This window comes from Falco rusticolus, chromosome 1, assembly GCF_015220075.1.
Source record: "Falco rusticolus isolate bFalRus1 chromosome 1, bFalRus1.pri, whole genome shotgun sequence".
NCBI classification, from domain to species: Eukaryota; Metazoa; Chordata; class Aves; order Falconiformes; family Falconidae; genus Falco; species Falco rusticolus.
The window spans coordinates 47,307,822-47,329,610 of NC_051187.1; the positions used below are offsets into that span (position 1 = coordinate 47,307,822).

The window sequence follows — 21,789 nt, forward strand, 5'->3', positions numbered from 1 at the left end:
GCAATAATTCCAAGATCCAAAGTTCCTCTGTCAGTCCTGAGAAGAACTTTATTCTGCCCACCACACAACTCCTGTAAAGAAGTCCTATTTAAATAAGGCTAGGGTTTAACCACAAGGCACCAACTTTCCATTTAATGCAACGGTCATACCTAAAATTCAGAATGGCATATTAGTCTCAAACTCTTTAACATTCAGGTCAGTGCTGTACTTTAGTTACAGTGCAGCATAAAATACTCCAACTTAATTGTTGGTGATCAGAAGTCACTGAATTGGTTTCCCGTAAGTTTACATCCCATTATATGCTGGTCCTCCTCCACCTTCAGGCACTACCCAGTTAATATTCTGACTTGGGTCTTTAATATCACATGTTTTGCAGTGGACACAGTTCTGAGCATTTATCTGCAGTCTTGATCCTTCTCCTGTTTCCAGAGGAATATATTCGTAAACTCCTGTGAAGAGCAAAAGAGAGCTATCACTTCACTGAGCAGTTTCCCCCTGCATGTATGCTCTACTACTGAAAAGCTTACTACTCTACTACTTAGCAAGCGCAATGAGGGAAGTGTATTACTAGTGCGATTCAACTACCTTCTTCTGCGTAGTAATCATTTAATCTTCAAAGTACTGTGCACTTGATCCCTGTTCTAGGGGGAGGATTTGGATAGTATACTTGAAGTAAGTAGTAGGCCAGGTGAGCTCTTCCCAAAGTAGTCTTTCATCTTGCAATAACAGCTCAGAGACATATTTTTATTACTTACCTGCTGGACAAAACCTTTGTTCTGGTCCATCGAATACAGCCAGATTCCTGCTCACAGGGATGCTGTCATCTTTGAGAGTTAAATGAGCAGGCTGGTCGTGTTCGTGGTTTGTGCCACTTAAAGCCACGGACGACAGGAGATCAAAACTGATTTTTCCATCAGGCTTTGGGTATTCGATTGGCGTGCAATCTTTGGCTGGCTTGAGCTGAGCAAAATCCGGTCCTAAATATATTTTAATAAATAAAGTTTCAGTATAGAATTACTGTAATTTGCAGTTACTCAAAAACAATTTAATTTAGCTATTTTAACTTTCTTTATCATCAGAATGAAGTATTTAATAAAAGGTAGCCGTTTTCATGAAACAAAAAACCTATGCTGAGTAGAACAGTGCTTTCATGTCTTCACTTATATGCTAGGTAATATGACAAAGTTGGCTTCAGTGCTGTATCATTGCTTTCTTTCCAACACTTTAAGGCCTTACCACTTGACCGAACGTGCTCTACGCAGCTTCGACTAAGACCAGAAAAGACTGACATACAAATCTAGTATCTTCTTTCAGGAGATAATGAAATTACCTGGATGTTTTAACGTCCATGGTTCCATTCCTCTCAGTATCCAATAAAAGATACCCGTGTATATCATTCCTCCATACACACCAAGTATGCTGTGGCAGGATGGTCGGATGTTTCTAACTGCGTACAGCTCTTTCCAGACCCAGGACTTTTTCAGGTTCTCTTCATATTCTTGTACATCAAGTCCTAAGGCAGTACATACTTGTTAGGTACCTACAGTACATAAAGACTATCCTTGAAATAAAAAATTACTGAATAAAAGCAATTGTTAGCAACCAAGGCAGCAAAATGAGAACTTCAGAACAATAACCAAGGAATATACTAGACAACACATCTCAGCCTCTTGAAGAGACCCGTTTGTTGGTGGGTACCAGCAGATACCTACTGCTCCATTGTAGTCTCTTAAATCACCCGCAAGCAGCGTTAAATTGCCTCAAACCTCAGCAAAATATAAAGATAACCAGGCAAGTGGCCGTACTGGCACCTCTACAGGAAAACAGCCACTTGCTCATAGAATCTAAAAATTGACCAGGAGAATTTACCTGTGATCCAAGAGTCAGGTCTGTAATTTCAACATTGTCAAGTTCAAAAGCTTTTTCTTTACAGATTACACAATCACAAACATTCTGATTTCAGTAACTATGACTACAGCCCAATACATGATGCCAGTGCTAGAGAACGTTTTTTTCTTCCCTTTGTAATCAGCAAGTGAACGAGACACATTAGACTACAAGCTTTTGATTTAAACTCTTTGTATTCTTTACAAATACTAGATGCTGCACACTTGACATGACACATCTATTGCAGTGTAGTTAAAACGAAGTAATTATCTTACAAAAAACCTGTTTCTTCAAATGACAATTTTCTGAGAGCTTCCCCCTCACCGTTCTCCATTACTACTGTATAGGAATAGGTGTTCTAAATAATAAGTTTTAAGCCTTGTCTATACATGAAAACACAGTTCCTATTTTCTGTCTCACATAAGGCTCTGGAAAAAGCTCATTACCTACACACAGAAAAGAAAGGGGGCTGTAATATTCTACAGTCTTGACAAAACTGGAAACACCATAAAAAACCTGTCCATAATGAAACAGGAGTGGCACACGACCCAGGAAGCATGTTTATTGTTTCAGATGGGTTGCAAGATTTTAACCTGTTGTACTCGTTGAAGTTTTAACTGTTCAGCATACCCTCTGTGGCAACGTGTCAATACACCTGCTGCAGCTGAATGAAAGCTCACTAGGACTGAGTCCACCACTACAGAGAAGATATTTCTAAAATAATAATCGTATGGCACCAATGTCCATCTCCAGAATAACTGAACCACACTAATTTCCTGATTTATTTGCATTTCCAACTAATTCCTTCACACATTTAGTTACTGCTAAGCTGCTGGAGATTTTAATGGAACACAAGGTAACTACAAACCAAAATACAGTGATCTTACCTATTGTCTTTGATTGGAGATTTTCATTGATTAATTGGCTAAAGATGGCTTCTGAAGCCAACATGCCACTTTTCATCGCAGTATGTGTCCCTTTGATCTTAGGAACATTCATGAGTCCAGGACTGCAACCAATTAATAATCCACCTGGGAAGGTGAGTTTGGGTATTGACTGAAGAGGAAACAAAGAAAGGTGTTTTGTTTATTTTGTTCTGTTCTTTTAAAGTGAAAATAACATTCTCCACATGAAACTGGCATTAGGCTTGAGTGCCCTTTACATTTTTAGACTTGCACGTGCACTATCTAAAAATACACCACAGTCAGTCCATTTCATCAAGGAACTTTGGCACAGTAAGCAGGTAAGAATACAGACACTGTACCAGGGCAGAGTATAACATCATGACAATATTTTCCTTATATCCTCTCTCCAGCTGCTTTATCTGCAACAGGACTGTGGCAATGTCAGCCACCGATACTATTTTCTTCCTTCAAGTTTCTGTCAATTGGGTAAAAAAAAAAAAAAAAAAAAAAGACACATTTGTGTTCCTGCTTTCCACACACTAAGCTGTACGCATCTCATCTTAGAGTTTATTACTTGGTGGTTTTCCACAATTTTTTCCCCATGAAACTGCATAGTGCCCTCCCTGTCTGTTGTCCTGTCCCCGCCCTCCCGCTCCCACTTTTAGTTTTAAGTGCTTGACTTCGCAATTTTGATAAACAGAAGAAATAACAGCTATGTAGATGTAGTTTTATTAAACTTCATCCCCTCCTTCCACATATCCAAAAAAGCTACAAAATCAGGGAAACATCCAAGAGCTCACTTGCTCTCTCTCACACCAACTTAGCATCACTAGATGTCAAAGACTAAAGAACACGATCATAAGGTTACTTATGACAGACAAAAAAGCTGAGATTGATGGCAATTTTATACACCTATTTGATGCAATACTGTCACCAAAAAGAAAACTGGAGCTACAGAACAACTTACATAAGAATATATTCCTGGATGCCAGTGATGCAAGTGAGTCAGACTGCTACAGTTATTAATCCAAGCAACACATGCAAAAGAAGAGCTAATCTTAAAAATCTTCCTAAGTGAATCATCAATAAAGCTTTATATTACTGAAAGCATGTATTAAAAAAAAAGCCATTTAAAAGTATGATTTCATCATTAACCAGACAATTCTATCTACAGGAAATAAATAAAAAACCCCAACAAAATAAGCCACACTTTTATATTAGGAACTGTGCACAGGGACATGTTATTTTAAGTCCAGCAAAGAAGTCCAAAGATCGGGCAGAGATGTGCAAGAGCTGCAGTCCTGCTGTCTAACTTAGCACAAACAATGTCTGTACTTAAAAAATATCATGTTCTTTCAGCCATGTTTTGAGCAGTATAAGGAATATGCAACTGAGGTCACAATCTGGCTACTTCTTCAAAGTCAGAAATTCAGTAATGACCATTGCAATAAACCAGGGCACAGGACGGAAAAAGAAGGCCCTCTTGTACAAAAGTCTAGATTAAAACATCTTGGCATTTTGTATCTCATCTGTGTCAATAATGGACTAACAATTGTTTCTGAACTAAGCTAGTAACACAAGTGTGTTACAACGTGATATGACAAGCTTCCACTTCAGAGCGGACAAAGTAATCAATCTGCAACAATATAACCAAAACTACATTTTTAGTTACATTTGGTTACATTTCTTTCCTCTCTTAGACAGGATCCAGAAAGATTACATGCCCAGCCATCCTGGGTTTATGAAAGGCAGGTGCTGCTTGACAAACCTGTTCTCTTTCTACAAGATGACTGACCCCTTGGACGAGGGAAAGGCTGTGGATGTTGTCTGTGTGGACCTTGGTAAAGCCTTTTACACCGTCTCCCACAGCGTTCTCCTGGAGACCTGGCTGCTCGTGGCTTGGACAGACGTACTCTACGCTGGGTAAAAAGCTGGCTGGGCGGGCGAGCCCCAGGAGTGGTGGCGAGTGGGGTTACACCCAGCTGGTGGCCGGTCACACGCGGTGTCCCCAGGGCTTCGTGCTGGGGCCCGTTCAGTGTCTTTATGGAGGGCCTGGCTGAGGGGATGGAGCCCACCCTCAGCCAGTTTGCAGATGGCCCCCAGCTGGGCGGGAGTGTTGGTCGGCCTGAGGGCAGGAGGCTCTGCAGAGGATCTGGGCAGGCTGCACCGATGGGCCGAGGCCACTGTACGAGGTTCCACCAGGCTCAGTGCCGGGCCCTGCCCTTGGGTCACAGCAACCCCCCGCAGCGCTCCAGGCTGGGGGAGAGTGGCTGGGCAGGGCCTGGGGGGAAAGGGCCTGGGGGTGCTGGCTGGCAGCCGGCTGGGCAGGAGCCAGCAGGGTGCCCAGGTGGCCAGGAAGGCCGGCAGCGTCCTGGCTGGTGTCTGAAACGGTGTGGCCAGCGGGGCAAGGGCAGTGACCATCCCCCTGCGCTCGGCACTGGTGAGGCCGCACCTCAGGTACCGAGTTCAGGTTTGGGCCCCTCGCTGCAAGAGGGACAGGGAGGTGCTGGAGCGTGTCCAGGGACGGGCAGCGAGGCTGGTGGGGGGTCTGGAGCACAAGTCTGATGAGAAATGGCTGAGGGAACTGGGGTTGCTGAGCCTGGAGAAAATAAGGCTGAGGGTAGACCTTATTGCTCTCTACAACTAACTGGAAGGAGGTTGTAGTGATGTGTAGGAGGTTGTATTGGTCTCTTCTCCCTAGTAAAAAGTGACAGGACAAGAGGAAACAGCCTCAAGTTGTGCCAGAGAAGATGTAGACTGGATATTAGGAAAAACTTTTTCACTGGAAGGCTTGTCAAGCATTGGTACAGGCTGCCCAGGGAAGTGGTTGAGTCACCATCCCTGGAGGTATTTAAAAGACATGCAGATGTGGTGCTCAAGAACATGGTTTAGTGGTGGACTTGGCAATGCTAGGTTAATGGTTGGACTTGATGATCCTACAGGGCTTTACCAACCTAAACAATTCTATGACTATATTTCATTTAGAAAATAAAGTGACTATGTCAGAAGATTTTTAGTATGACAGAGCCTAAGTCCAGCAAATCTCAGCAGCCAGTAACCAGCAAGATAGCAAGGCTTTTCTGTCCAGCAAAACTTCTGGCTTTACCTAGCTTTATTATAGTTCAGTTGTTTCCCAACCACATGCAACTCAAATCTAAAGCACTGGAAATATTGTTACAGAGAACTCAAAGTAAAGAGCTTCATGAAAACATTACCTGGAAACCACCTTCATTTAACGCTCTGGCACCATAGGCAATCCTTGTTCCACCCTCCAAAGTAGGCTGTACACTAGGATGGTGCTTCCACCTCTGAAATTCCCTAAATGGATTCAAATAGGGATTTTGATAATCTAAACCAACCTTAAAAAAACCAGAAAAGTGCAATATTAATGAAAATAAAGTATGTAATTTCCACAAAAGTTTGAAAAGAAAACAATTGCCTATTACCACATCAAGTCTTTAAATCTGTTTTATACTAAACTAACCTTAGGATCTTTCTACTTAAAGAACCTACTGCCAAAAATATGTACTATTAGCAGAACAGTAGAAGCAAATCTGAGAATTTGCTGCTACAAAACTGTTCCCTGCCCTATCTGAAACCTGAAGCATGGAAAACATTTAATTGCATTGTAAGCAACTTCCATCTGTCTTTGAAATAAAACAGTGAAATTAAATTAAGCATGGTTTAACAGGCAGGATAAGCAAGAAAACTAGCAAGAAAACTTGTTTTGTGTTTCAAAACCTCTTTGCCCTAGAAAAGCTCAAAGGAGAGGAAAAGAGTTATTTCTAGATCGTTATTTCTAGGTCGTTATGTTCACATGTTAACCAGTTCTTCACATCATCTAGCTGAGTCAATTATCATTTTCAATTAGGTGAACCATTGTAGTAAAGCACTGGGGAGCAATGATGAAAGCAACAAATGGGGGAAAGACTGCCAATTGGCTGGATGCCTGGGATTCTTATCTTATACATTCGAGAATTTGCCCAAAGATAACCTCTGCATTTCCCATGTTTAATACATTCTTTAAAAGGACTTATGTTGCCAAATCTTCTCTTTTGAGAAAGGGGTTACTTCCAGTTCCTGGAAGCTTTATTTGAGACAAATAAAATATATCATGAGTCAGCAACAAAAAGTACCTTGATTTCTCTGGCAGCTCGCTGCTTTTAGGGCACTGCTTGCATCTACTTTCCTTGCTAGATAAAGTTAATGAACAATTTTCAAAGTAAGTACGAGATAGTCCTACTACAAGAATCAGCTCAGACTGACATAGGTATAAAGTTCAGAGACAAAAATGCCCTCATATGTTCACAGAAAAGCTGATTTTCTCCTATCTGGACATAATATGAACATTACTGATTACCAATCTCTGTAAGAATCAAAGCTCTTTACCCTTCTAAAAACAAACAGAATTTGAATGTCTATTGTCTGTACTTACTAATTCCAGTATTGGTAATCTGCACAGGACAGGTATGCACACCTGAGAAAAGCTAACAAGTTTTTTTCCACTGTTTCTTACAAAACAGTTAAGACAAAAATATAACTTTCACCCCCAGAAAAACACTCTGGAATCCTTCTGAAATCTAGGAGACCAAAGCGTCACCTGAATTCCATGCTGCTGAAAGTCCAGATAGCGTGCCTGACTCTTACACCATCTGTGTGTAAAGCACATGCATGGGATAAAGAATACATGCTTCATTTCGAACTGCAGGTGCTAGGAACATATTTCCTACCATCACTCCATCCATCACTGGCTGGCAGAATGACACAACACTGTGTCTCTAGTCATCCCGACGCTTCTGATAAAGAGGCAGTAAGAAAGAAGCCGCTGCCTGTCCAATTCAGAAAGGCAGTTGCTAAAGGTGGCAAGGTGAACGAGGGTGAATAATGGTAAGAACAATCAAGAGCTCAGAAATGCAAGGCATGCTTCTTGTGGAACTGCAGAATGCTTCCACTTTACACCCTTCTCTCATAATGTGGAGTTGCACCCAAGGCTGGCACACAACTGAGGAAATGGAATTGCACAAAACCTATGTGATTTAGGCATTACCTAACTTGCAAAAATTTTGCGAGCAGTTTTACTTGTTTGGTTTTAGCTTTATCAAAATTGGTTTGCAAAAAACCTTATTTGTAAGTTTTTAGTTTTGTTCTTAGTAAGAAGCACTGGAATAAAGACAGATTAACACGACAAATTGACCTTTCCTAACATGGATATAAGCGCGCTTAAGATTAAGAAAGTACTAAATCTGGTCTGTTGCTGTTCTTGTGTTTTCATCTTCACATTGAAACAGAGAAAAGAAACTGCATAAAATGAAGAGCAAACAACAATAAACAAGCATAAAAAAAACCAACTTCACTTACCACAAATCCAAGAGCAACTAAAGGTTCACTCTCATTTAAGTGATAAAGAAAGGATCCTCCATATGTATGTCTGTCTAAAGGCCAGCCTACAGTATGTTCTACTCTTCCTGGTTTCCATTTCTTTTCATCAATAGTCCATAACTAAAATGAAGATGACCAAAAAATGACTTTGTATTGCAAAGTAATGGTCTTTCAATAACATAACAAACACAGAACTGAATATAGAAGAATATCAATTTACTCTATGACCAATGCATAAATTCATGCGTCAAAATACCAAGTAATAAGTATACTTGTTTTGTATTACCATTTAAGAATTTCCTAATACTTCTCTCTTTGAAATGGCGCACATCAGGAAAGCACTGACAGGCTCCAGTACTATACCCAAAATTTCCATTCAACTACAATGCTTATGTTGACTTTTTTCTTTAAAATCATCAGTTTTTCATATGAATCACTGCAACTTCCTCACAAATTTTTCAAGGTCAGGCTTAACAATATGCCTCAGTTGATCTAAATATTTGCTGTCAAACAGGTTGTCCTCTTTCTGCTCTCTTCTGCACATCTCTGCTCATCTGATCCACAGCAAACTCACAGAAGCATCTTCATGTCTCCACTAGTGAATAAATTTTCTGCTTATTTCACAAAATGTCTCTTCACCATGGAATTATGTGCCAGATGCAGTCTATTGACAGAGGGCAGCTGAGCATCATTAGATCAGCTCAAGCATGGAGGGTACATAGAATGGTCTGGGCTGGAAGGGACCTTAGAAGATCATCTAGGTCCACCGCCCCTGCCATGGTCAGGGACACCTTCCACCAGACCAGGCTGCTCAAAGCCCCATCCAACCTGCCCTCCAACACGTCCAGGCTTCCCTGGGCAACCTGTTCCAGTGCCTCACCACTCTCACAGTGAAGAATTTCTTCCTGATATCTACTCTAAATCTACCCCCTTTCAGCTTAAAGCCATTACCACTTGTCCTGTCACAACATGCCCTTGTAAAAAGTCCCTCTCCAGCTTTCTTGTAGGCCCCCTTTAGGCACTGAGAGGCTGCTATAAGGTCTCCCCAGAGCCTTCTCCAGTTTGAACAACCCCAAGTCTCTCAGCCTGTCATCACAGGAGAGGTGCTCCAGCCCTCTGAGCCTCTTCGTGGCCCTCCTCTGGGCTTGCTCCAACAGGTCCATGTCCTTATGTTGGGGGCCCCAAAAGCTGAACTCAGTACTCTGGGTAGGTCTCATGAGAGCAGAGCAAAGGGGAAGGATCACTTCCCTCGACCTGCTGGTCACACTTCTTTTGGTGTGGCCCAGGACACAGTTGGCTTTCTGTGCTGTAAGCACACATTTCCAGGCTGTGTTGAGCTTTTCATCCTCCAACACCCAAAGACCTTTTCCTCAGGGGTGCTTTCAATCCCTTCTCTGCCCAGCTGGTATGTGTGCTTGGGATTGCCCTGACCCACATGCAGGACCTTGCACTTGGCCTGGTTGAACTTCATGAGGTTCACACGGGCCCAGCTCTCAAGCCTGCCAAGGTCCCTCTGGATGGCATCCCTTCCCCCCAGCGTGCTGACCACACCACTCAGCTTGGTGTCATCAGCCAACCTGCTGAGGGTGCACCGATCCCACTGTCCATGTCACCGACAAGTATGTTAAACAGTGCCAGTCTTAATACACACACCCCACTCCCCCCGCCCCCCCCCCCCCCCCCAATGCCATGCCACTTGTCATTGGTCTCCACTGGGACATCAAGTCATTGATGGCAACTGAGTGTGACCGTCCAGCCAATTTCTCATCCACTAAGTGGTCAGGCATCAAATTCATGTCTGTCCAGGTTACAGACAAGGATGTTGTGTGGGACAAATGTGACAAAAACTTTGTACAAGTCCAGGTAGATGACAACAGTTGCTTTTCCCTCATCCACCAACTTTGTAATGCAGTCGCAAAAGGCCACTGAATTTGCCAGGCACAATTTGCCCTTAGTGAAGCCATGCTGGCTCTCACCAATCACCTCCTTATTTTCCATGCACTTTAGCACAGTTTCCAGGAGGATCTGCTTCATGATTTTTGCTGGCCACAAAGATGAGACTGACCAGCCTGTCGTTCCCCAGGTATTCCTTATTTCCCTTTTAAAAACGGGTGTTATGTTTCCTCTTTTCCAGCCAGTGGGAACTTCACCAGGCTGCCACAGCTTCTCAAATACAATGGGTAGTGGCTTAGCCACTTCATCCACCAACTCCCTCAGGACCCAGGGATGCATCTCTTCAGGTCCCGTGGACTTGTGCACCTTCAGGTTCCTTAGATGGTCTCAAACCCAGTGTTCTACAGTGGGCAGTTCTTCATTCTCCCAGTCCCTGCCTTTCCCTTCTGTGACCTGGGCAGTGTGGCTGGAGCTCCTACCAGTAAAGGCTGAGGCAAAAATGCTGTTGAGTACCTCAGCCTTCTCCATGTCCCAGGTAACCAGGTTTCCTGTTTCCTTCTGGAGAGGGCCCGCATTTTCCCTTGTCTTCCTTTTATCACCAGTGTAGCTATAGAAGCTTTTCTTGTTGCCCTTGATGGCCCTGGCCAGATTTAATTCTCTCAGGGCTTTAGCTTTCCTAACTTGATCCTTGGATGCTGGGACAATTTCTCTGCATTCTTCCCAGGCTATGTGTCCTTGCTTCTGCCCTCTGTAGGCTTCCTTTTTGTGTTTGAGTTTCTCCAGGAGCTCCTTGTTCACCCATGCAGGGCTCCTGGTGTTTTTGACCAATTTCCTCTTTGTTGGGATGCATCACTCCTGAGCTTGGAGGAGGTGATCCTTGGATATTAACCAGCTTTCCTGAGTGCCTCTTCCCTCCAGGGCTCTATCCCATGGTACACTCTACCAAATAGATCCCTGAAGAGGCCCAAGTCTGCTCTCCTGAAGTCCAGGGTAGTGATCTTGCTGTGCACCCTCCTCGCTGCCCTAAGGATCTGGAACTGCACCATCTCATGATCACTGCAGCCAAGGCTGCCCTTGAGCTTCATATTCGCCACCAGCCCCTCCTTGCTGCTGGAAACAAGGTCCAGCATGGCACCTCTCCTCACGGGCTCCTCTGTCACCTGGAGAAGGCAGCTATCATCAATGCATTCCAGGAACCTCCTGGATTGCCTATGCCCTGCCGTGTTGTGTCCCTCCAACAAATATTAGTGAGATTGAAGCCCCCCATGAGGACCAAGGCTTGTGAACATCAGGCAGGTCCTATCTGCCTATCGAGGGCCTCATCTGCTCAGTCTTCCTGGTCAGGTGGCCTGTAGCAGACCCCCACTATAATGTCAACTGCCCCTGCCCACCTTTTAGTCATGACTCATAAGCTCTTGGTCAGCTTCTCTTCCATCCCCAGGTAGAACTCCATGCACTCCAGCTGGTCTTTGATACAGAGGGCAACAGCCCCTTCTCTTCTCCCCACCTGTCCTTCCTAAAGAGCCTGTCCTTCCATTCCAACACTCCAGTCATAGGAACTATCCCACCGTGTCTCCATGATGCCAACAAGATTGTAGCCCTGCAGGCATGTGCACATCTCTAACTCCTCTTGTTTATTCCCCATGCTACATGCATTTGTATAGAGGCATTTAAGCTGGGCCCCCAATGAAGCAGACTTACTGGCTGGAGCGGCTGCAATTCCTTTGTGCTGCTCTTAAAATGCTCTCCTGCTGCCCTGCCATCCCTCTCCAGGCTCTGGGCATGTCTTGCTGGCACTGGCATCAAACTGGTAGGAGTGGGATGGACCAAGGTTCCTGTCCCCCAGCACCTTCAGTTTAAAGCTCTCCTCACGAGCCGGCAAGCCTATGATCAAAGATGTTCCTCCCAGGCTCTGACTGACAGACCTCACGAGCCTCTAGCAGACAAGGTTTCTCAAAGTGAGATCCATGGTCTAAGAAACCAAACCCCTGGCTGTGGCACCAGTCCTGTAATCATTTGTTGGTTCACTAGATTTGACTGGCCCTTTCAAACCTCTTCCCTTTGACCAGGAGGACTGATGAAAAAACTACCTGTGCTTCAGAGTCCCTTACCACCACTGCCAGGGCTCTGTAATGCTTTTACTACTCCTCAGACTGCTCCTGGCTGTATCACTGGTGGCCGCGTGAAACAGCGGCGGCAGGTAATAGTCAGTGGACTGTAGAAGGCTTACATCAATGTTCCATTTTAGATGAAGAGCCAGATTCTTTAGCTGGACTCCTGATTCCTCCCACTTACTGTGCTTTCGTTCACATTGTACAGCAACCACGGAAAGCACGAACTGGATTCCTTTCACATGAAACTAAACTGTACAACAGGCTCCAGAAGCCCATCTAAAGCATCCCAGTCATGAAAGGGCACTCAGTCCACAGGACTAGGTCAGAGCTAGTCCAAAGTAAAAATAAACCTGAAATGTGCATAGCATGGGTATCAGCTCATCAGCACCAACTATTTCACTTTACAGATCCATTCCTATTGGACTGTACTAGTTGCTGAAGTAGTCAGTCTCATCTGGAAGCAAAGGAACTCTACAGCAAAACCCTGCTTTAAAGACAACTTATAGTTTTAGTTACAATTTCTAATACCTGTCATAGATTTCCAGAGTGGTTATTCTCTACAGAAGTGTAAACTAATTATTTAACAAATATTTTGTAGCTGAAGCACATGCTTGAAGTAATAAACGAAGAATATGTTATAGTCAAACTCTGAACGTATTCTAAATAATACAGCTCTTTTTCATGAGGGGTATTTCCTTACTATGAAATATTTTAAAAAGGAAACCTGAACTCTATTCCAATTTTATAAGCCCAGTGAACAGATTTTGGGGGGTGAAAAAATAGCTCACCCAGCAGGCACTTCCAAGATCATGACTCACCACCTGGAACAGTTCTTTTCTATCACCCTCTCTAATTAACATACAGAAACCCCACAGAAAGCCCTTCCACCCCTCTTCAGGTACTAAAAAGCCTTAAAACTAGGCAGCGTGAATCCCTGCCTCATTTAGTAAAAGTGCTGAAAACAGGTTTCACAAATGAACGTAATTTGAAATCAAATTAACATAAGAGTGGATTCACAGGTACCTCTATAACACAGACATAAGAGGAGAAGCAGCTGAAATGAAACAATCAACATTCAGGGAGCATCTTCTCTGATCCGCTTTGGAATAGCAAAAATTCTGAATTCTGAAAGTGTAACTCAAAATCTATCATTCTAATGGCTTACTCAAATTAGCTTAAAAGCAAATAAAAACTACTTTACAGTGTAACAGTATTTTCCTTAATTGTTAAAATTACGCAGGTGATACCTCTTTCAGTCCAATGCCATAGCTCTGGGGTTGACACTTCTCCCTTAGATTGTATTTTTTGTACAGCTGTTTGGCTAGATGTCCATGACAACCTTCAGCGAAGACTGTGACTTTAGCATGAAGTTCCAAACCTCTTTCAAAGGTAGCCTGAAAAAGTAGAGCATTTCATCATCAGTTAGATCTTTGCCATGTCAAACTCACAGCAAGAAGATGGAGGGCAATAAAGTGATTTTATACTACTTTGTGGCACTGCCCAGAACCCATAAACCATTGCAAGCTATGGCTCTAGTCCAGTTGTCTTTTCCACCTAACCATGATGGAACCCTGGCAAATCTTGTAAGGGGACTGCAGTAAAGCAGCAGTACAGTGAATGGCCATTTGCTACTGAAAAAAGATCTTTTCCACATTGGGGGATATTTGCATCGCATCTGGTCGTTCATATGGTGCAGAGTCACATATGTGCCTTGACAGAACAAAGGCTCTTAACCTGTAACTTCACACTTCCATTTTTTTTTCATGAACTCACATCACAATAAAACATTGTGCCCCACACATACACATGTATATGATAGAGGCTAGACAGAAACACCAGATCAGAAAAACCAGCATCACCCCTGCCCCCAAAAGAAGCCACTATCTCAAAATGAAGTTACTATAATATTACACCAATCTTACATGTCAAAACATATAGTGAAAGTAAAATAACATTAAGTATCATTACAAAAAAACTTTCTTATCAAAAATTCCAATGAAACTGAGAGTAAGATAAGGGGAACCGGCATACTTGTATATGAGCATGTCACTTTTATACGTGAGTGCACTGGATTGGAATATTACTAGATTAAATTTACAATGCAAGGATACAAGATTCTAAATATACGTAATCTTGCAGAGAAAACCCTAAAACTTTTTAAAAAGAAAAAAGCTTGATTTGAGTCAGAAAGTTTAATGTTGAAAAAGATCATGCAAACAGTTCTGGATGAAGATATCCAGCAGACTTAATAAAACCATCTCAAGGCAAGCCAGCATAAGTCCAGGAGCAGCTTATTGCTTTGGTTTTGAATTGTCTTTCAGGTGTGATCTGCCTGTAACTTACTGGTTGGAAATATCTGAAAGGCTAGCAAATGAAAATATTCCCTCTGGTTGAGCATTACCTTTAAACAGGAGTTACAAGATTTTGCCAGATTTTTTTTGTAGTCTTTGAATTTCTGATGCAGTCAACCTGAACGTGAATTAATCTTACAGAACACTTAAAGAACTACAGGGAGTTACTACTTGATCTAAAGATTAAAAATATATATTGTCCAATTTGAAGTAGATTTACAGAAAATAAACCAATTAACTACAACTGCACACTGTAACCATCAGAAATTCATGAATCTGTCACATTACTGAAATGTTTCAAAGTTGTATGTCATGGTTAACAACTTTCTCCAGGTTCTACATAAGAATTAACGTGCAACTTTTTACTATGTATTTTTACCACTGGCATTTTTGTTTGATTGGTGCTGACTGCAAGGTGAAACCCTATTCATTAACCACAGTCTATTTGATTAGGCTCTGTATAAACACATTGAAGATATTCTTGCCTTGAAGGTTATACAAACTATGTGTATTTGCCTGAACCTTTATACACTGGAGGCAATATCAGCTGACCTAACTGACAGCTAGAACACTAGAATACTCAAAAAGCTGCAGTAGTGGCACACTAATGACCTACATGAAAAAAGTTAATAGACACATTCTTCAGAAAAAATAGAAGAAATTCTAGGTTTTGAGGATGCTTGAAAATAAATAAATCACAGTTCCTTCCCATTTTAAAACAAAACCAAACGCCCAATAAATTTATATTACCACAGAAACTTTATTTTTTATTACTTGCTCCTCCTACTGGGCAAAATGTATATCTGAAAATAACAGTGCACCCATCCGCTGCAGGAGACAGACAACATTATACTGGAAAAAAATATTACTTTTCCCTGCCATCACTTCCTCCTCCATTTTCTATATTCCCTCAAAATAAGAATAAATCTTTACTTCTCATTCCCTGCCTTAAATGGGAAAAACAGCCCACAATTTTATGTGAAAGTAAGTATCTCTTTGAAACTCTAAGGAACTAGTAAGAAACCTCATAAAAGAAAGTAAACCTTAAGAAAAAACCTGTACCCATAATTTCCATAGCCAAATAAATTCCACGTGAAAGTTGTTCTGAGGTGCCAAACTGTCCCTAATGTATGGCAGAGAAGCAACATGCTTACCATAGGTTCTGTATCCCACTGAAAGTCAAAGTCCAACACCTAGGGCTGGGAGTCACCTTCTGGATACAGAAATGTGACCCACCAGGAAAAAGGTATAGAGATTCAGTGTGCACTTTGCCCCAGCAAGGTAGACAGACTGTCAACAAATACAACTGCAGTTGTAAATATCAAAAACCCGAAAAGAGCCAGAAGCACACTCCCTTATACATTGCTCGTTACCAGCGGGACAACAGTTTTCTATTTCACCTTCGCACCTTTCTTTTCGAGGAGTTCCTGGAATCCTTTCCTTTGTTTCCTGACTTCACACATGCCAAAACACCCTTACAGTATTTCCTTCAAGTCACCCTCAAACAAACCTTTCTGTGAAGGCTTTTCCTACTATTCTCAGAAGAAGTTTACAATGTTCTGAGACCAGAACTTTCACAGATATTGATCCATTTTATATACAGAGAGGGAAGACAGGTACAGAATTTTACATTTTTCTTAGGCTGCAGCAAGACTACTGATGCAGTAGAAGCAGATACATCACAATTTCCATAATTAGACTCTAGTTATGGGGAAAATGCCTACTTACTTTAGGTGCTCCATCCTTTCGAATGCCTACATCATTAGTTGCTACTCCTTTCACGCTACCATCTTCATGAAAAAGAACCTTTGGAAATATTTAAACAAACAAAACACATTTTAATGATTTGCCATTTTAGTCCATTCATAAAAAGTTCTAATGCAGAACTTCTAACTAAGCACAATGTCTTTAATGGTCAAACTTGAAGATTATGTATTTATTAACATACTGTACGATCCACTTGCACTTTGCTGGATCTGGGCCAGGGAATTTAGACACTGAAACACAGTTTTCACTACACACGTCTGTTAAGAGGAATGTTGTGAATATACAGGTAATTGGGAGTGGAAGGGGTTACAAAAATGCTTGTCATATACACACTGATGTCATTACCTCAGCGGCTGCATAGCCTGGATACAGCTCAACACCCAAAGCTTCTGCTTGCTCACCTAGCCAAGTCACAAAGTGGCCCAGACGTACTATGTAATTTCCATGATTAACCATCGGAAGCCCTAGGCAAACAAAACACACACACATAAAACATAGAACAGTAGGCAAAATAAAAGAAGTTGCATACATCAAGATGTCATTACTTCTGCGACTACTATCTTCACAGTAACGTCACGCATTACCACAGACATCATCCACATTCTACATATACTTGCTGCACTATGCTGAATCAAAATTGTTTGATTCATGGAAAAGTTAAAAAAGACACAGAAAAAGATGACTCTCTATCACCTCATTAAACTTTACCTGGAAGAATTGGCACTGGAATTCTAGATTTCTTTGTTAAAATTCCAAACTTGTCTTCCGTTACAGGAGTATTAAGTGGAGCCTACATTAAAAAATGGAAACAGAAACAGTACTGAGTGTTATGCTTTTCTAGCCAATCCAACACAAACAATGATAAATAAAATAAACTGGCAGTTGTAAGGGTTCAATAAAGCACTTCTGTAGGAAGGTATCACAGAAGAGAAGATAAGGTACTTTGAGGCAGTCAACAGGCAAGAGTCGACACAACTACTGAGGTAAAAAAAAAAAACGGAACAAGTACTTACAAATCACTTTTATAGTTTGTACACAGGCTTGTACTACATCAGTATTCTAGACCTTTCTAAAGGAGGCAGCTCAACTTCCATATTTATCCCAGTAAGACAAAACAACTAGCTGATAGACCACTTCTTGCAGGTCCCAGGTGACAGCAGGCACTGGCTGCAAGTCAGGTGGCTGCTCAGGCAGAGATGGTGTCCTGGTTTCAGCTGGGATTGTGTTTTCTTCTTAGTAGCTGGTGCAGTGCTGTGTTTGGGATTTGGTGTGGGAACGACATTGACAGCACATGGATGTTTTCAGTTGTTCCTTGGTAATGTTCATACTAAATCAAGGACTTTCCAGTTTCTTAGGCCCTGCCAGCAATAAGGCTGGAGGGGCACAAGAAATTGGGAGGGGACACAGCCAGAGCAGCTGACCTGAACTAGCCAAAGAGATATTCCATACCATAGAACATCACACTGAGTATATAAAGCTGGGAGAAGAAAAAGAAAGTGGGGGACACTCGGAGTTATGGTGTTTGACTTCCCATGTAACCATTATGCCTGATGGAGCCCTGCTTTCCTGGAGATGGCTGAACACCTGCCTGCTGATGGGAAGTGATGAATGAATTCCTTGCTTTGCTTGTGTGCACAGGTTTTGCTTATTCTATGAAATTGTCTTTATCTCAATCCATGAATTTTCTCACTTCTGTCCTTCCAATTCCCTCCCCCATCCCACTGCAGGGAGTGAGCAAGCAGCTGCATGGTGCTTAGCTGCCAGTTAGGGTTAAACCACAACAGATGGTGGCTCATTTCTTGTTATCCTCCCTCCTAGAAGCATCTTAGGCCTCCAAAAAATCTCTATGTCTGCACAAAAGTCAGCATGTGTGCCATTTTCTGACACTACAGAGAACTACTGTACAGAAGCAGTGAGTCTGACATTGCCAAGAACTAACCATATTACGGCTGGTGCATGGGAGCTGGATTCTGCACAAAGGCAGTAAGTGTAGTGCATCCCAGGACACATCAGACATACTGCGTATCTGCAGTAAGACTACTCTCTAAAACAGCAAAGGCCACAGCATATCTGTGTAGATATAAAACTAGCACTGTTGAACTAAAGGAAACAGACTAGAAAGAAGGTAACGTTTTTTTGGTTTTGTTAGAACAACGTATTTCAAAGCAGTACTAAGTGCCAAAGGTACCAAGGTACTAAGTCATACCAGACTGAGTCAGATACAGAGTTCGTTACAAGCTGGCAATTTCGGTGTTTACATACTCAATACATACCCCCCGCTCCTTCCAGTCCGGAAACAGTTCTTCTAAGGATCTTGGCTCAAGACAAGCACCAGACAGTGTATGCGCACCGATCTGGGAAGCCTTTTCCACCAGACAAACACGTATTTCTTTGTTGTGCTCAGCAGCTAACTGTTTGAGTCGAATAGCTGCAGAAAGACCTGCAGGGCCTCCTCCAACAATGACAACATCAGCTTCCTCTGCAAATCTTTCCATATTTACCCCTTTAATAGAGAAAAAAAGATAAAAATATAAACCATTCTACAGTTTCCCTCAGTCTTCTCTCACTAAGCCTTGTTCTGTGGTACTGGCTAGTGGCTAACCCAGAAGTATTACTTTGCATAAAAGGAGGCTAAATATTAAATGGAATCCCCACTTCAGTGCTTGGAAAAGCGAGAAGGACATTAGCACACCCATGTACAATTAGGTCTTTTAAAGTTGTAAGAAGATATACCACAAAAAAATACACTCAATCTCTATGCACCATAAGTAAACACCATCTAAGAACGTTCAGCTGAAGAGCCCAGTCGGTTAGGTGTATCAAAGACACTCAGTGAAACTCTAGGTAAAGGAGAAAAAAGAAAAAAGACTCTTAATTAGAACACGTGACATTATTTTACACTAAATTAAATCTTGTGATGGTAACTAAAACAAGAGCTGCGTATATACTTTCTTTCAATAACTCAGATCAAGTTTAATCTGATGCCATTTCATAGCACTAAAGACATACATGTGAGATAGCAACCACAACATTTCTATTTGGAGTATTAGTACTGTATTTAAGAGTACAGGATTTCTGTAAAAAGAAAGAAAACCAGCCACACGTTTCAAGGTATTTAGAACTGAGTAACAATACTAAAGAAACTTTTCAAAAATGCGGTTTTTTGCATACCCTCCCATCGTTTGTCTTTGTCCCGAGGATGAATTGTATAGTGTGTAGTTATGCGAGGCACAGAGGCAGTAGATGCACATCTTGCGATATGCAGTGATGGATGGCAGTCTCTCTTTATCAACTTTAGAGCATGAAAGCCCTGACGTGCTGCAAAAACAAGAAACAAATTTGTCAAATCGGTAATTTTCCAAATATTTCGACTTTTCAGAGACACAAGTGGCACAACAAATATAACAACTCCCCCTGAAAAGACTACTAGGTGATGTGAAGATGAGAAACCATAAACACAGATTTTACCATTTAAGTTAGGAATGCACCATATAATTTTATATCGGGAGGGAAGAGTGAAGAGCTTCCCCTTAAAGCATTCTTCACAAAATACCACTCAATACACTGGCCCACCATTTCTGACAGCAGACGTAGGATAACATGCACGAAACACACAGATGAACCACATTTTAAGCTCCTACTTCATTTTGAATTTCATTCAAAGTGACCAAATAACTGTAGAGATATGACATGCAGGTTCCTCTCTTCTGACATCTCAACACATGTTGAGACACACAGTTTGGGCTACTGATATACCAGACAGTTCAGCTAAAGTCCATGTCATGGTCTACAATAAAAGCTCAGATGTAAACCTAAGTATGCTTTAGCCAAAGCTAGAAACCGTAGATACAGTTAAACTTTACCTTTGCTGCAGATACATTAATTGTTGCAAAAGCAAATCAGAATTTTTTAAGCAAATGGACCGAATGGAAGATTTATTACGTCGCATTCTTGTCCCGATTTCCCTCTTCCACCAAAAAATTACAAATACGCATGCAATTTGTACTCAGAAAACGGGTACGGTTCGCACCAAAACTATAGTTAAAAGGTCTATGAACTAATGCACCTTGACAGGTACTTCTCCTTCCTTTAAGGCTTTTCCCTTCTCTAATTTCAGGGGTGAAGAAAAAGAGTATTGCATTTTAAGTATTTCTGCAAAATTACACCAGTAGTATCCCCAGCATCCTAGGACTGAAACGCTTTGTTGAGAATGGTGAGTGGCAATGCCAGCACAAGCATCCTCCGCTGCAACGCCCCACAGGGACAGTCTTGCTGCTGGTCACCATATGCAAGGTAGTAAGTGCTGCCTGTGCTGGTTTCTTAACAGCAATTTTGTACTTAACCAACGTAACGTAAAAGTTATTATCATATAACCTCGTGACTCTTAATTATCCTTTACCTGCAACCAGGCAGGACCTGGGACCAAAGTATTTTGTAAGAGTGTTAACAACTACACCTCCACATACATACCAAACCACACCACCTTAACTGGATTTTTGAGGTATTTTTATTTGAGCACAACTGACGGCAATATGAATTCACACAGCAGAGTTAAAACCCGTCACTTAATTTCACACACGAGCGATATTCAGCTCGGCACACGCCTGACAGCCCCAGCGAGGCCCGAGGCCCGAGCGGGCGGGCCGCTCCCGGGCAGGCTGCTCCCGCGGGGCGCCGGGCCCGACCCGCCCGCCGGCCTTGGGCCGCGCCGGCCGCGGGGCTAGCCACCTGCTCGGGAGGTACGTCCCGGTCCCACGGCCCTCCGGCGGCGGCCAGCACGCCGCCTCTACGCTTAGCCCCTCAGCACGGGCACGAATTCAACGACTTTACTTCGCCCTTTGCGGCTGGTGGGCACCCAGCGACGCTCCCAAAACAGCCGCACGCTCCGTGCGCCCGTAACGCGCCGGGCGGGCTCGGGCAGCGCTCAGGCCCGGCTCGGCCCGCCCGTCCCGCCAGCTCGGGCGGACAGAGGCTGCCGGGGCAGGGGGAGCCCCGCCGCCCCACGGCCCCCGCCCCACGGCCGCCCGCCAGCCCCGCGTCCGGACACCCGGGCGCGCCCCCGCCGCGACCTTTGCTCTCCTTCCGCGCCGCGCCAGCCGCCCGCCCCGCCGAGCGGCGGCTGCCCCAGCCCCGTCCCCTCGGGCCGCCCGGCCGCCCCCGCAGCCAGCCAGCGCGTTACCTCGGCTAGAGGCCGGGCAGCGAGCGAGCAGCATGGCGGCGGCCCGCGAACCCCCCAGCGCCCTCCGGTCCCCGCGACGGCCCTGCACACGCCCCCCGGCTGCCCTCGGCCGCGCCTGCGCGCTCGGTGGCCGGCGAGGGGCCACGGGTCCCGCCCCGCAGGCAGGACTACGGCTCCCAGCGCTCCCGGCGGCGGGGCAGCCGCCCTCCGGGGCGGGTACGCACCGATTCCCTCCCAGAGAGGGAGGCGGCGGGAACGACTACCGCTCCCGGCGAGACGCGCGCCGCCCGTCCCCCGCCCCTAGCGCGCGCCGG

At 43.5% G+C, this 21,789-nt stretch overlaps 1 protein-coding gene across 1 annotated transcript; it reads right to left on the minus strand.

Moving 5' to 3' along the window:
- Nucleotides 1-26: 26 nt before the first annotated feature.
- ETFDH (electron transfer flavoprotein dehydrogenase) lies at nt 27-21,602 on the minus strand. The gene is made up of 13 exons (XM_037377805.1): nt 21,476-21,602; nt 19,468-19,614; nt 18,570-18,799; nt 17,005-17,086; nt 16,642-16,760; nt 16,258-16,335; nt 13,426-13,572; nt 8,151-8,291; nt 6,008-6,151; nt 2,775-2,943; nt 1,331-1,513; nt 756-977; nt 27-449 (listed from the first exon to the last, which is right to left on the minus strand). The coding sequence occupies exons 1-13, from the start codon at nt 21,507-21,509 to the stop codon at nt 286-288; spliced, it is 1,860 nt and encodes a 619-aa protein (XP_037233702.1). The 5' UTR covers nt 21,510-21,602; the 3' UTR covers nt 27-285.
- Between the last annotated feature and the right edge of the window lie 187 nt (nt 21,603-21,789).

Bases quoted from the DNA above. Each gene is read 5' to 3' on its own strand.
- ETFDH (XM_037377805.1), bottom strand. From the start codon at position 21,509: ATGCTGCTCGCTCGCTGCCCGGCCTCTAGCCGAG. The intron at 16,761-17,004 runs GTAAAGTTTAAT...TTGTTTGCCTAG, and splicing joins TCCAGTGCCAATTCTTCCAG to GGCTTCCGATGGTTAATCAT. The intron at 1,514-2,774 runs GTAAGATCACTG...GTACTGCCTTAG, and splicing joins TCTCCAATCAAAGACAATAG to GACTTGATGTACAAGAATAT.